General features: G+C 41.4%; 1 protein-coding gene across 7 annotated transcripts in view; it reads left to right on the forward strand.

Moving 5' to 3' along the window:
* The window catches only part of shisa6 (shisa family member 6), a 418823-nt gene that overhangs the window by 365505 nt on the left and 36459 nt on the right, over window positions 1-16859 (forward strand). For 4 of the 7 annotated variants that reach the window (XM_062974005.1, XM_062974006.1, XM_062974003.1 and 1 more), the window contains exon 5: window positions 8784-8846. The exons of the other annotated variants lie outside the window; for them this stretch is intronic. In XM_062974005.1, the coding sequence (XP_062830075.1) occupies window positions 8784-8846 (63 nt within the window). The remainder of the gene's footprint in view (window positions 1-8783; window positions 8847-16859) is intronic. 7 annotated transcript variants of the gene reach the window in all.

Below are 16859 nucleotides of genomic sequence, written 5' to 3' on the forward strand. Positions count from 1 at the left end.
GCAAGGAAAAGTTTTGGCATACAAAAGGGCTAGACTATGGTGACTCATGTAAAGTTACATGAACTGGATGCAGAGGAGTAAAGAGATTACCATATTACTTTAAGAAATTTAATCCTCAGAGTTTCTTCAACACCATATACTAGCTGGTGGCTCATGATGAGAGAGCGGGTAGGTTGTGGGGAAAGTAGTCAAGAAGATGGGGACAAAAGTCCTGGCAAAGCAGGCAGAGTGTATGTGGGAATGGAGTCCTAGCTGTTAAACCCCATTTGTTTAGCATAATACTAGACACCTGATGAGATTTGTCAGTGGTACACACTGTCCTGAGGCTACTTATGTGTTGGCTTCTTTCCCTCTATAGAGAAGCATTAGTTATTTTCACCTACGTTTCTGATCCTCTCTGTTCCATCACAATACAATGTTCTTCTGTCTCTTGGCTCCTTCATTTTGAAGGTGTTTTTCAGTATCTCGGAAAAACAAAATTAGATGATTTACATCCAAGCATAAAGCAATCTCAGATTGTCCCCATGGGCCATGGCAAAAAAAATGCCTTAGGCTTTCCAGCTTCTGTTAAAAACAAAGCAAAACGAAACAGAGTAGGCAGAGACAGTATAACAATCCTATCCCAAGTGCTACTGACAACCTGTTGTTTCCCACATTTTAAAGCAAATCCAGTCCCTGTTAATATTGAATAATCTCCAAATGTGGGGAAGGAGAAAGGATATGAGGCAGAGGAAGGAATCATGTTACCCTCCAAATGTTGGGCTGCAAATCCCAGCGGCCCTAGCTAGCATAACCCAAGATGAGGCAGACTTGAAGTTGGAGTCTTTACAACATCTTGAGTATGCCTGATTCCTATATCTGATGTTAAGCATCACCTTACCTTACATATTCTTAGTTATGGTTTTACAAATTTAGTATATTCCAGGGCTCTTGTCAAGACCACAGAAAGATGTGTGACAAAGCAGAAGGCTGTTTATTATTATTATTAGTAATACAAACTGTTGGGTTGCTTTATGTCAGTCCTTTGCATAGCAGAGATAGTCTTCCACTGTAAACCTGCAACAGCTTCTTGAAAGTAACAAAGCAAGGGTGCATCTTCACTGTGGAATTAATGTAGTTTGATACCACTGTGACTGCCATTGCTCAATACCAAGGGGTCATGGGAGATACATTTTTACAAAGCCTTCTCTGCTAAAATGTGCTGATGCTTCATCAAACTATAACTCCCAGGATTCTATAGCATTGAACCATGGCAGTTAAAGTAGTATTGAACTGCATTAATTCTACAATGTAGATGCACCCCCCAAGTCTGCCAACCCAACCTCTGGATGTTTTACTGTGGAAAAGATTTGTAGCATTGAAGGAGCATGGTATGTTCTGCACATCTTGGTTCTCAATGATGACAGCTCTGAATGACAGCATCCCCATTCTTCCCTCCTGCCTCACTATCTCTTCCAACTGCATCCAGGGAATTATTTTTATTATCTCTGGAGAACCAAGAGCCCTGTTAATCTTTTGTTTCCTTAATGGAGTTCCCCAAAGACAGATGTGAGCCTGGCATATCAGCTATAGGACTCCACAACAGCTTTGTCGTTCCCTGGCCGGCATCAAGCCAGCACACTTCCATTAACAAAATTATCTCATTAAATCCAAGAAGAGGCAGAAGGATCTGACATCAGTTTTTTAAACATGCTTTATTGCTATTGGTACTGTTGAAGTGCTGCAGAGGGGTCAGTAGTTAAACAAAAATGCAGAGAGTGCAGCAATGTGGGAATAGCTGGACGTCTGATGAATTTAAAGGATGCCTTTTGAAAGAGGCACTTCAAACAACTGGTAGCTATATTAAGCCGAGTTGAGATTTGATGGCCTTCAAGATACTGCCTGGGCACGGAAGTAAAAGTTAATGTCCTTTTGTCACCACAAACAGGATTCTAATTTTGCTGAAAATTAGAGAGCCAGAATGATGTAGTGGTTTGAGCATTGGATAATAATCCTAGAAACTAGACTTTGAATCCCCACTCAGCCACGGAACCCCACTGTGTGGCCTGGGCAAGTCATACTTCCACAGCCTGAGAGGCAGAACGTGGGAACCTCTACTGGATTCATCAACTTAGTCAGACGGCCACGGAGGTTGCTCCACTTCATAGAGGGGCGTGGGTGATCCAGTGTCCCACACCCTGTATCACCTGGCTCCAACCGAAGGCAATCAGATGGGGAAGCATGAGTATGCATGGTGCATGCAGCTTTCCCCCATGCATTGCAAGGCAACACAGAAGCCCTCCCGTGCTGTCCTGTCAGCGGTATGCACCAGCTCCGCCCTCCTTCACCCACGGAGCTGGCATGGCGTCACGTGATGGGAGCCGACTGGCTCGGTAAGTGACCAGGGACAGGGCTGTAGCCGGGGGGGGGGGGGGGGGGGGTTAAGGGTTCTGACCCCCCCCCCAAAGGGTTCAACCCTCTCCCCCCGAAATCTGGTTTACTCATGAATTTTAAATGGTTAACCGATTTATAAGCAAACAGGGGTTTGTTTTAACCTGACATACTTCAGGGGTGTTTTTTAAATCCCCCCTCTGGCTACGGCCCTGACTGGAGCTAAATCAGCACATACCACCCAATTTAGCCCCGTATGATGAGGTGGCTTTGAAGAATAGCCCACTTTAGGGTTCACTTTAGTCAAACACCACTTGAAGGTGCACAACAACAATAGATACAAGCAACAAAAATTCAGGGAAAATATTATCACCTAATCAAAGTGACCATCCAAACAAATCTAACAATTTCCTTTTTGTAATAAACGCATATAAATTACTATTTAGGGAGATTTTCATTCACCCTGCCGATCTTAAACTCAGGGAATGTCTGCTCTTCATTAGCAAGAAGCAATGAGTTAAAACAGTTTTCTGATGGAACTGCAAATTTGGAAGAGTTTTGTTTGAAACTAAATGGCATGAAATATTGGTCCAATTTGTTTGTTTAGAATTTGATAATATCCATTTCTTGTCAGAGTTTCTAGCTCTTTTAAGGTATTTGATATTGCTTGCAGATATATGTTTCTTCTTAAATTCAGGGGATGATGATGATGATTTATTATCCATCTTTTCTTGCAACTCAAAGTGGGGTACAACATAGTTAAAACATATAATGGTTCCTTTTTCAAACTGACAATCATTAATAGCCTTGTAGGATTGTTCTGATATCAAAAGAGATTGGGGTCTGAGAGGGACATTTAATCAAATTCTTCCCAGGAAAGAGAATCCATTAGTTTTGCGGGGAGTAAATATGAGCACCACTAGTGCTGTGTTTCTTTCTTCCTCATGTATCAGAGCTAAATTTAAGTTCTGGCAACCATAATGGTGGCAGTAATTGGATGCTGCCAGAGTCAATCAACCATTATGTGCCCTACAAGTGTTCTAAGACCTAGCATTGCCTCTGGATTTATGGGGGGGGGGTGACAGTCACTGCCCCCAAAATAATAATAAACAATACTTTGCAATTCAAATTCTACTGGGAAGAAAGGGTCCTAAAAACATTCTGCTCTTTTCTAAAAAATAAGCCTATAATATTGTTCTAATAGAGCAGTGTGAGTTTGGCATAATGTGCTTTTCAAAGGCAGGTTCACTAATAAATGCTGTGCTGTAGTGTAAGTAAAGCAGTTTAAATAATGGCACAGAACTAGCCAGAGATGAGATACTGTGACAGGTTCAGCAACCATTCTGGCTAACAAAGAGTTAGCTACTAACAAGAGGAAAGGGTGTTAGTATTCGTCTTTTTTTTTTTAAGGAAAAAATGTAAGGCTATCACTGATCTCATTTTCCATGCACCAAACAACATTAATGAGTGCACTTTAATATTTAAGAAATGTGAGATTGAGATTTGAATTTTGAGAGCTTTGATATGACATTTTACGTCAAGTATATAGCAATATTTTTCTCTCTCTTTTCTCTTTTTTTATAACATCACAGTTCCATAAAACATCCAAGTTGCTCCTTTCACAGTTCTAAAAGGTGCAATTTTGATATTGGAGTCCTAGACACAGTCTTTTCACACAGACATACCAATTGCAGAGCCAGGGAAGTTAGAACTAGTGATGTTTAATACACCTGTTCCATGAGCTTGCTAATATGTTTCAACAGGACACAGGAGTGTTTCAAACAAGTTGCTCATCTAATTCCAGTAAAGAAGCATGGACAGGGACTTTTGGATCTTCCCCACTGAAAGATCTGTGAACCCTAGAGATTGTCATGCTGAAGGAAATCAAGACCCCCACATATTATGTTCCATCAGAAACAGTAGGGCAAATCACTCGCCTTTGTTTTCCCATCTGCTTTGTTGAACATATGACCCAACTCTAGTCAAAGTGAATGTTGTTTTTCACACATCCTGCTTTCTCACAACTTGATAAATCAGAAGTGATTCAGGCAAAAAAAAGGAGTTTAAACCTAACTGACACTGCAGTTAGTGGGATAATTTCAATCATAAGAGAGTCTTAGCCTATTTGTTCCTTAAAAGAGGAAGCAGCGCAAGGGGAAACCAAATACAGTGATACCTTGACTTAAGAGTTCAATTCATTCAGTGAGCAAGCTCTTAACTAAAATACTCCTATCTCAAAGCAAATTTCCCATTGAAATGCTATTACACCATTTCAGCCCCCACCCCATTTTTGTTACATATTTTAAAATAAGAAAATGTACTTTATAAATAATAAATAATATATAAACGCATATTTACATGGAACAATAAAAAAGAAAGATCAACTTTAAAATGGTAGAAGCACAAAGTCGTAGCAAGAAACCACATTTGAGGCAACAAAATTTGTGATGTATAGTCTAATAGCAAGGCAAAATCTGTACGTTCACATGGAACAATAATAAAAAGAAAGATAAACTTTAAAATGGTAAAAACACAAAGTTCAGGCTCAATGGTAGAAGCACACATTTGTGGCAAAGAAGCCCAATCACTAAGTGAAGAGGCAGAAGCAACCTTTTCTTCATACTGTACTCATTCCAGCCTCCTGCCCTCTCTTGCTCTCTCTCTCTCTCTCTCTCTCGCTCTCGCTCTCGCTCTCTCGCTCTCCATGAAGCCAAACATACCAGGAATAAAAATCACACAAAATCAACTAACCCAAAGCGAGCAAGAGAAAAGCAGAAAATAAACTAACAAAGCAGACAAGAGCATGAGGCACGAAGGCATGGAGGCTGCTCCCTAGAGGCCCTAAAGCCCTGTACTCTCGTGCTAATGCTCCCTCTGATGTTAGCTTTTAACTCAAAATGCAGCTCTTATGTCAAAGCAGAACCTGGGCTGAGCAACTCAAAATGCTCTTAAGTTGGGATTCTCTTAAGTCAAAGCTCCACTGTACTGTGATCATGCTTAGCTTATCTGTACAGTGACTTCTTCGTACTGAATATTATTTTAAAACTCTACCTTCTTTCCCTTTTCTTGGTGACTTTATAAGTACATATAGTTAGTCAGCATCAATCTGAAAGATAACATCTGAAATGTGCTATAGTATCTGGCTCACCAGCATAGAAATATTTCCCCATGGGCAGTTTAATCCTGTCTGGAGCCAAGAAGTTGGTGTATTAAAAGCAGAGCATGAGACTCCGCAGTCAGATAATACAATCAGTGGCAGTGATTCAGCCCAAGTAAGTGCACTTGCTTAGCTACAGCTCCTCTGCAAACTTATGCAGATACAAGATAAGGCATAATACTAGCAGCTGCCATCCTCTTACCTTATATTTCAAGTTAAAAAATTGTTTACAGCTCTGGATAAATCTCAGCTTTTCAGATAGGGAAAAATCCTTTGCCTCTATATAAATGGAGGCAAATCAGGCTGTATTTTGCAGTTCCCTCTGCTGAGAAGCTGGTGGAAATACATGAGCACTGTGGAGAAAAAATCATCCTAAATGAATGGCTTTCCACTTTCATCTTTGCCTGCATTAAAATTATGCCCTGCTAGCATGTTCGGTGCTAGTAGGGAATAATATCTTTGTGTGAAAGGCCGAGAAGTACGGAATGCCAGCAGCAGTGATGGCATCCCCAATAGCTGTTTCAGACAGAGTTGTGCCTGATAGCAACCAATATTTGGTTCATTGTGCTGTGGACAAAGGGGAATTGCTTGTGAAAGGGGGCACTGCATATCCTTATATGCACATGTACAAGTATATCCACCAACATACTTTAAAGCTATGCCAAAGTATTAAACCAGTAGAATTCCAGCTATTGGTTTTGGCTTACTGTTCATGTCAACTTTCTCCCATGTGGTTCAGGCTGCAATTTACACCAAGGATGGAAGGGGATAAAGACTCATTCACTCCTTCAAATTGTATGTGCTGCAGCAGCACACATTTTATAGCAGCATTGGCAGCATTTCCTCTTGGAAATGCTTAAGGCCACATCTGCCTAACTAGCAAATCACTGCTACAGCTTCTACCACTGCAACAAGTCTCATTTAGATGCCCACATCCCAACATTTGTCCTCCCACCTCCAAAAAGCAACTTAATTTCTCTGGAATGAATGGAGTTTAGCTTACCACACAGTGAGCCATTTTGATGCCGCAAGTCACATAGCTTTTGGATCAATAGTATAAAAATGACAAAAGAGCTAAATGTTAACTTAAAGAAGACCACACAAGGTGTCTGATAGCCACTGCTCACCAACAGACTGTCACAGGTGGCCATTGAACATAAGCATCTTATTGTGGTGCCATAATACATCCATCTACCAATGAGTTTCATCCCTGAAAACAACTGGCTATAATAGTGAAATGATAATGTTGCACATGTGTTGAGCGCTCACTCAATGAATGAAAAAAGTCTTTTGCAGACTAATCCCTGGCCTGGACTAACCCCATCCACCATGGCGTAGGAGCTACTTCCACAGAAAGGTCCCTTCCTCCGAGGGAGATCCACATATTTATTTATTTATTTATTTATTTCCAATATTTCTACCCTGCCCTTCTCCCCGAGGGGACTCAGGGCGGCTTACACAACTGGTAGAATCACTACCAGTACATCATAATACAATAAAATAAGAATAAAACAGTTAAAATAATTAAATAACATAGTAAAATACAATATATAAAAATTTAAAACAATGCAACACCAAATATATATACCAATCATCCATCAGACCTTGTGCAAAAGCCTTAATCCGATCCATGTCAGTGCTAACTGAGTTCATTCATTAAACGCTTGCGCACATAGCCAGGTCTTCAGCTTCTTCCTGAACCCCAAAAGGGATGGAGCCTGCCGGATGTCACTGGGGAGGGAGTTCCACAGCCGAGGAGCCACCACCGAGAAGGCCCTGTCTCTCGTCCCCACCAGCCGTGCTTGTGAGGCCGGTGGGATCGAGAGCAGGGCCTCCCCGGATGATCTTAAGGTTCTCGTGGGCTCATAGGAGGAGATGCGTTCGGACAGGTAAATTGGACCAGAATCGTTTAGGGCTTTGTAGGTCAAAACCAGCACTTTGAATTCGGCTCGGTAGCATATTGGCAGCCAGTGGAGCTGGCTTAGTAGGGGGGTAGTACGCTCCCTGTAAGCCGCCCCAGTTATTAATCTGGCTGCCGCCCATTGTACTAGCTGGAGCTTCCGGGCCGTCTTCAAAGGCAGCCCCACGTAGAGCGCGTTGCAGTAATCCAAACGAGCTGTAACCAGAGCGTGGACCACCGTGGCCAAGTCAGACCTCCCAAGGAACGGGCGCAGCTGGCGCACAAGGCAGAGTTGTGCGAAGGCTCTCCCGGCCATCGCTGAAACCTGAGGCTCCAGGCTCAGCGATGAGTCCAGGAGAACCCCCAGACTGCGAACCTGTGTCTTCAGGGGGAGTGCGACCCCATCCAACACAGGCTGAAACCCTATTTCCTGTTCGGCCCTTCGACTGACCAGGAGGACCTCTGTCTTGTCTGGATTCAGTTTCAATTTGTTAGCCCTCATCCAGTCCGACACAGCGGCCAGACACCGGTTCAGGACCTGAACAGCCTCCTTAGTGACAGGTGAGAAGGAGTGACAGAGCTGGACATCATCTGCGCACAGATGACACCGCACCCCGAAACTCCGGATGATCTCTCCCAATGGCTTCATGTAGATGTTAAACAACATGGGGGCAGTACTGACCCCTGTGGGACCCCACAAGTCAACGGTTGTGGGGCCAAGCAGGCGTCCCCCAATGACACCATCTGGGACCGACCCTCCAGGAATGAGTGGAGCCACTGCAGAACAGTACCTCCAAGTCCCATTCCCGTGAGGCGTCCCAGAAGGATACCGTGATCGACGGTATCGAAGGCCGCTGAGAGGTTCAGCAGAACCAGCAGGGACACACTCCCCCTGTCCAGTGGATAGGACTGGCCTAGACACCGCACCAGAAGCAGGGCCAGCAGCCCTGCTCCTTCATTAACACACAAGTGTCCTACTTACATCTAACCACATTAATAGTGCTTTTCAATGTCTGCTCTGTGAGTTATAGAAGCCCAAGACAGCTTCCTTATTACAAGCTGGCTGCCAAAATATATGTCATGGTTTGCTTTTGCTTTGAATGTGCTTCTTGCTTTGCTGAATATCCAGTTTGGGACCTCAGCACAACGGGTGTTGTTTTTCATTAACATGTTTTTCTTGTGATTGAAATTTGAAGAGAGCAACATGAAAGACACTTCTTCTTTGTTAAGCATTTTCTTCTCCTTAATCATGCCGCGGTTTCCCATGAATAATGTGTGTTGTAATTATTACCTGCAGGTCTGTAGTGCCTTGGTGAGCTGTTCCTAAAAGGGAATTTCTTTTTCATTGAATTTCAGATGTCCAAGAACAAAATTATAACCACCTGATACTAAGCACTGCAAACCAGACACCTTCACATGGTAAGAAAACAAACAAACGGAGTTCAAAGTTACTGATGCTGTAACTTTCCTCTTTCTACCAGTAATCAATTTACTGGTACAGAAACAACCAATATCAATAGAATATTTCGTGAAATTACACTTGCAGGAGAAATATGTATTCTAGTGATACTCATGTTGCCATCAGTAGGCGAGCTTAAACATCGCCAGTTCTTTCATATGCAGCAACCAGAGCTTTGTTCTGTGTTTAGTTCTGTCCACGGTCTGGCTGTCTCCATCTGCTGCTCTCATAGATTGTCTTGCTTTGTAGTGTCTTCTTCTAAAGATACACAGCAAGAGGAGAATCTGCTTGCCTCGATAGGACTCTTGTTTGTCTTAAAACCATATAATCCACAAATGTCAGTGCTCTGTTGATGCCTCAGTGTCCATCCATGAGTTGAATTGTTTGACTTTATTTACAGCTTTTGCCAAGATGTAATCAATGGCAAGTTCAAAGCTCACAGCCAGCAATTCAGAATACACAGCCTGGAGGAATGCAGATAGCTGATCTGGACACACTGTCATTAATCTGGACACAGATACACACCAATAGTACAGCTAGAGATGGTGCACAGAGTCAATTTCTGATCCTTGTCTGTTTCTCATGCACCCACACCCCTTATCCTTTAATCCAATTTAGAATAATACAAATAATACTTTTGTCCTTGTACATAATAAAATATGCTTTTATTCTTGCACATAATTTTCTTAGCATGCGTATTTTCCCGAATATATTTTTGTAAACCATTCTCTTCAGCATAGTTGTATTTATATGATTCTTTCTCTAATACGTTTTGTATATAACTTTCCCTATTATCTGCAACTGTTGAGCAGAGGACTGTATCACATCATCAGTCAAATGTGCAGTCCAATAGCTGTCAGTTTTCTGATCTGCATACTAGGGCAGGAATTGTGAATTAGCTTAGTTTCCATTAAAATACAAATCTTTAGGGATTTGGTGCATTTTTTAAAATGCTTACCATTCCAGTTTGTGTGTGTGTGTGTGTGTGTGTGTATGTTCTTGCTATGCATATTTTTAATCTCCAGAGTGCCAGATCTCTCGTCTTTTATTTCCAACTGACAATTGTAACCAGCTGAGTTAATCGACTTACATATTGGGGTCCTCTGAAAGTCTGCCTTTTTATTGAATCTTATTGTCCTAACCAAAGACCTACATTCCCCCTTTTTCTTTTCTGTGTTTCTTATAGTGATAGATTTTCTTGTCCCTGAGGTTTCCTTCAAAATCAAAGGCTGCTTTTTCATCTGACTTCTCCTTTATTTGTCCATCTCTTCTTGGCAACTCTTCAGCGGACAACTGTGGAATCTACTGGAGAACTTCTGCCTCTCCCCACCCCCACCCACCCCACCCCACACACATGTGCGCTCCCACCCACAAGCATTTGTTCACATCGCTCCTTGTTCTCAAACCTAAGATACAAAGAATGGAGCTTTTGTCTTTCTCAATCTCTTTCTTTCTCAGATGCCATCACATAAGCACATGTATATATGTGTCTCTTCAAGTGTCTCAACTTATGGCAACTCATGGATTTCATAGGGTTTTCTTAGGGAAGGAATACTCAAAGGTGTTTTTGCCAGTTCTTTCCTCTGAAATGTAGCCTACTGTACCTATTGTTCTCTGATGATAACCCATTCAAGTACTAACTAAATCTGGCCCTGCTTTGCTTCCAAGATCAAGCAGGATCTGATACTTTCAGGGTGTTTAGCTCCCTCATTCACATATTTCACATATGTACATCATTTTAAAATAAAACAGTCTACAAAATCAAATCTCATCTCTTCAAACTTCCGTATTGGCTCCTATTTTGTTTATCTTATGCTTTTCAGAAATCCAAGGTCATAACTTGTTTCTTGCTTGCACCCAATTCTTGGTTTTGTTCTTCCTTCCTCTACCATTTTGCCATGTTTTCCATAAAATGGTTAGAGTAATTGCTTTCTTTATATGGCCCCTTTACAATAGCACTAGTATGTTAGGGTCTATATGTTAGCATGTTTGTTTTCACCTTGATAAAAAAATATAGCACATGAATCCATCTCTCTTTTGCTTTTCCTGTGTATATGTAAGAATGTGCTGAGTTTTTCTCTCCCTACAAACACATTCTAGTTATTAACCACAGTAACTGCAATATACTTTGTGATGGAGTCTGGATCAACTATACCTGAAAGTGTTTTGTATTTTAAACTGCTGCCTCTCAGGGCGAATGGCTTGGAAGAACTAACAGCCTTGAAAAGCTTACCTTAACACGTTGCTAAATTATCTCTTTTATTGTAGAGTATTGGCAATAATGATTTCACCACTAAAATGGCAAGTCATTTTCAATAACGTAGTAACCCCAATAGTCTCCTTTCCGTCAGCCCTTACAAAAGAAGAAATGCCACCAGAAAAATTGGCAGGTTATGTCTCACAGCAAGACCAAATATCAATGTTATATGTGGAAGAAATTGGACAAGCAAAAAGGCTAAGGTTTTTAACACCTTTCTTTAACAAAGTCGCTGTCAGAAACACCTTCAGCTTTTACATTTATTGTGCAGCAAGGAGCAGAGAGAAGAAGTAAACAAGAGGGCGGTTCAGAGATAGCCTAGGTATTTTTTGTAGTCACCAATCACATAGTGTGAAATAAAGCTTTTGTTTGAAGCAGGCTAGGTTGATCTAATTCGATCCTCCTACACAGCATCAAGGAAGTGGAGCCACTTCATACATTCACAGAGGTCGAATGACAAGTGACCAAATAAAGTAATTTTACCCACATATTCATGTTTATCAAAGACATGAGGGTAGTAGCATTTGTGGGGGACAAGAGAAGCAGATTCATGACTCAAATAAGAAGTTTGTATCCTTGCATTCTGATGGAAAACCCCCAACATTCACAAAGTGGAATAGCTATAGATATGGCATCTATAAGGCCATGAACCTTTGTTAATTTCAGCTTTTTATCTAGTTGTTCTGGATGGTTTAAGACATGTTTTCTCAACCAGGGTTCCCTGGAATTCTAAGATATTGTAAAGTCGTGGTTGGAAAAAAATATTTTTAAGCAGTAATTTTTATTTAGACCTGAAAATTATTTCAAGGGATTCTTCAGAGTACAAAGGTTGTGAAAGGCTAATTTAAGTTTTTCTGGCTAATACTAATAAATATGCAGTCTGACCATCGTATCCACAGAGAATACGTCCTCATAATTTGCAGGGATACGTGACCTGTGTATAATAGTGAACCCTATTGGAATTAAGGACTTCTACCCCCGAATACTATGGAGTTACACTGGAGGAATTAGAAAATATCTAGAGATAACATATTTTGTTGAACATGAATAAATGAAAACCCAGATATGGGTGTTCTGTTGTATTTACTGGTGTTGAATGGGAAAAATGAAGGCAGCTATGTATATAATACAGTAATACAAAGGTTAGCACATGACCAAACTCAGTGGTGGGAAGAGAAAACGAGGGGAATGTTGCCTTTCCCATTAGATACAGGCAAATGCAAACTGCTGCAGCCACAACTTGTGTTTTCTTCCTCATTAATATAATTTTTGCCATTTTGACCACACTTGATATTGCATTGTTTTCCTCTGTGAAATATTAGAAGGTATGCTTAACTCCAAATCCTGTCCTATCTCTTTCTCCATCCTTTTTGTCATACTTGGAAAACAATTTTCCCTCCTGCTTTGGCTGATTGATATTTTCCCTTTTTTCTTACCCCACCATCTGCTCTTTCTAGTTCCTACTCCACTTTGCATTACAATAGAGCTCAAGCAAACAAACAAAAACTCAACATTTCAAAATCTATTGACTCTTCATAATTCAAAATTCAGGGTTTGTTGGTTTTCATATGGTTGTTGTTTTACACTGATGTTTGACCTCAAAATTCAACATTCATGAAGTAAACATTAGTATTGAGAACAGTTTGCAATTGAAATTCACAGGAGGAGATTTTAGGAGGCGAATTTATTTCAGTTCTACTCAGTGTTCTATATCTGCACACAAACAGGCTTAGATACAAGCATTTAAATCACAGGCCTGTGCTTCTTCTTGTTCAATTCCAGCTGGTCTCTTGTTTGTTTCCTTGTCATCCCCCTCCCCTGACACCCGTCTGAGTCTTCCACACTGTTTTGAAATTATTTGCAAGGATTTTATTATGATTCATGTAGGAAGGAACGAAATGCATCCAGAATTACATCTTATTTTTCTTATACAGCCTAATATTTTTAAGGGTTTGGAAAAACAATCCAATAAGCATCTAATTTGCTCACAGTGGCAGGGGGTGTCTCCCATGTCTGTGGGGTGATGCATGTTTTATGTCTTTCTGAACTTAAAGAACTTCTCCAAGTTGCTGAATCTTATGCCTAAATTAACTTCATCCCCTTGATTAACTCTTTTAAAGTTCAGAGTAAAACCCAGGACAGATAGACTGCCTGAATGACATGGGGACCATCAGTTCCCATGGCTTAGGTAGGACTTCATCACATTGGTCTTAAGTTCTGTCCTAGGACACTTCCAGGACAGTGCCCAACAGAGCCCATCACATGACGCAGGGATACTTCTGGCGAGGCCCCATCCTGGAAACGTCCTAGGATAGAGCCCAGAGAACATGGAAGGCTTCCCGTGTTCTCATTTATTAGAATGCGGACAACACAAGGGAAGCCGTGTGCACTGGAAGCCGTGTGCACTCCATGCACTGGAGAAAGAGGCAGTGCTGTTTCCCTCGCTGCCCCACAGATTTACCATGCTGCCTGGACTTTCATGTAATGAGGTCCCTACTCGTTATCAGTATCCCAATGTTTCGTTTTGTTCAATAACCAACACATCAGCATAGTGCATGTGGCAAAATCAAGGTTTGCTTTTGAGGTTTTTTTCCTGGATATTTTTGGGATAGTTTGGTTGGTTGGATCCATGAATGCAAAACCCATGAATATTGGGGTACTGGCCACAATTCCACATGCCCACCATGGCGCTACCAATGAGGCAAGAGACTGCACTGCTGCTACTGGTACTGCTACTGATGGGAGAGTTTCCCAAATCAAACAGACTTTTGCAGAGAAACCAGTCTAAATGTGCCAAAATGCAGAAATAGTGGGAGGTTACACTGCCTGAGACTCTCTCAGAGGCAATGGCAATGACAATGGCACTATAGCTAACAGTTGTTCAAACTGTGCAGAAGGAGACCCTAATTAGGAGCAAGAAATGACCTTTGTTAAAGGTAGCAGTCATAAATGGGGCGTGAAGTGGGCTCAGCCTCTCCCTAGACTGTTCCCCTTGGAGTAGTGTTATCTGGCTGCTCAGGTTTGATTGCTCTAAATTTTATTTGAATTTCTGATTAAGAGGTGATTATTAATTGGCCCAGGATTGCATTTAGCCTGATCTACCCAACTGCTCTTAGCCTAATTATAATTAGGTCACCCTAGGTTGATTTTGCCTGCCAAGGGGGCAGAGGTTTATGGAAGCATACGGAGGCTCTTTAGGCAGATCATTTGGCTTCTCAGAAAGCAGCAGCACATTTTCAGAATTGTGTCAGGGCAAAGGTGTGTGACTCTGCCCACACAGTGCCAGGTGCAAGGGAAAAAAAACATTAACAATTCATTCTTGACAAATAGAGCAGAGTTGCTGCGAGGTAAATGAGCATTTACCCAAGCCTCCATACATTTAGCATTACATATCAGTGAGGCCACTGCATTATGTGTCAGATTGTGTTTTTTTAGTACTTGAACATATTCATCTCTAAAATATTCTCCAACATCTGTCTGTCTATCTATCTATCTATCTATCTATCTATCTATCTATCTATTCAAGTGAAAGTATGTATATTAATTGGTTGGTTGGTTGGCAGCATAAAGGTTGTATGTAATTGTTTGTTTGTACCACAAAGTCTCCTGCATGGCTTGATGAATCTGGATCAGAGATGGCATACATACCCTTCATTACCCAACCTAAAATAATTGAGGGGTTTTAACTACAAAACTGACCTCATTTTAGGATTTCTCCAAAAAGTAAAAAAGGCAGTATATAGATAGAAAGGATTAGTGACTGGACTATAGATCTCAGTATGTATGTAGGCAGCACTCAGATGCAACCACAAGAGTGCAATATATACATAGCAAGGATTAGTAAATAGTAGACAAAATCGCCACACCATGAATCCTACAATGCAGCCCTGAAAGCTACAGTTAGGGCAGCCACCCCATAGAGAAGCAAGCAATTTAATGAAGATTTATATTTTGGAAGAGTTGTGTGTGTGTATGCATCTGCAACTTGCTTTGACACAGAAACATATTAGTCCCATCTGCACTGCCATATAATGCAGTGTAGACTCATATAATGCGCATTGAACTGGATTGTATGAGTTTATACTGCCATATAAGCCAGTTCATTGCACTTAAACTGCATTCTGAACCTGCATTATATGACTGTGTAAATGAGGGCTGTGGCTTCAAAGAAAAGGCCAGAAGAAGGAAGAAAAGGGAAAGTGGGAAAGGCATGTGGGAAAGGAGCGAAAGAAAGTGAAAAAAGGGAGAAAAGGGAAGGAGGGAAGGAGAAAAAGGAGGAAAAATAGAAAAAGAAGTCAGAAAGAGAAAGAAAAGAAAGAAGAGGGAGGGAAGGCATGTAACGGAAAGTAAGGGAAGAAGGAAAGAAAAGAAGAAAAGAAAGCCAGACAGAAAATGCAAACCTAGGCAACTATATGCTAGTAACTTCTAATGTGTATGGTGAAATTTCAACATATACACAGGCACTGCAGTTACAATGTTACCAGTTGCAATTTACCAAGCAGGAGCTGCTGCCATCGATAGGAGTCTTTTCCTCTCGCTTGAGAAGCAGTTCCCCTTTGCATAGGAGATTGCTTGCAATTCCCCTCACACCAAAAGTTGTAATTCCCATGACACAAGCTGTCATGGAAATGACAGCTGGCTGTTTTCCAGGTGACAGGAAAACAGACCATTTCCAACCCAGCAGTTAGGAATTGGGGGAAACTTTCATTTTTTCCATGTAGTCTCCAAGTAGGGACTTCATAGTGGCAATGAATACCTAACAGACATAAGAGTATAGCTTCAAGATGCTGTCTATCCCACCAAAATAACCCACCTGTAAATCAGATTGTTATTATGAATAGGAGATAAAGTTACAAAACCATGGCACTACTCAGAAATGGCCATATAGCAGGATAGAAAGAAGACAGATCAAGATCTGCTCATAGACCTCCAATTGATCTGCAGTAGATCAGCAGCACAATCCATACACATCTAAGAAGATGGGCTGCTTTTATATATGTTTTTATATACACACACACATACCTGCAATGGCTACCACTGAGGCTTTTTTTTTCTTCTTTTCATCTCTTAATCTATAAAATGAAAGTCTTAATGGCTTGCCTTTGCAAAAGCCTTTGTACAGCCAAAATGGCCACTTGGAGAGTTTTGTATAGGAACTCCTGATCTTCAATCTCACACCCTACCACATATCTGGCTCCAGGCATGTAGGTTTCAGCTCCCTCCCCCCTTCTCAGGGTGGTCCGCGAGAAGGCCCTACTGGTACATGGCACGGTGGCGTCCTTATTCATATCATGATCTGATCACCATGCTCAATATATCCCATATGCATGGGGGTATTGGGATAACGATACAAAAGGTTTGCTAGGGTAGATCCTCTCTCACTCAGACTCAGCTCCTCCCCCCCCCCCCCCCAATCAAAATCCTGGCTACGGGCCAGTCTGGCTCCCTTTGTAAACAAAATAAAACATAGAGTTGCTACCTCAACTCTGAATTGTGCTCCCTCCATATAACAAGATGTTGCCCCATTATATTTTGCTGTCCAAAAAGGATTCCAAGTGGAGCATTGCATGTCTGCAACAGAACTGTCTTGCCCCCCTCATCCCCTGCCTGGATTCAATATTAAGAAGTCTCACTGCACCATGCAGCCAACTTGATCAATTTCTTCCCCCTGCCATAACGTAGATTGAAGGAGGCTACTTCCCTCCCCCTTGCATAG

Source organism: Anolis carolinensis, chromosome 2 (assembly GCF_035594765.1).
Source record: "Anolis carolinensis isolate JA03-04 chromosome 2, rAnoCar3.1.pri, whole genome shotgun sequence".
Lineage (NCBI taxonomy): Eukaryota > Metazoa > Chordata > Lepidosauria > Squamata > Dactyloidae > Anolis > Anolis carolinensis.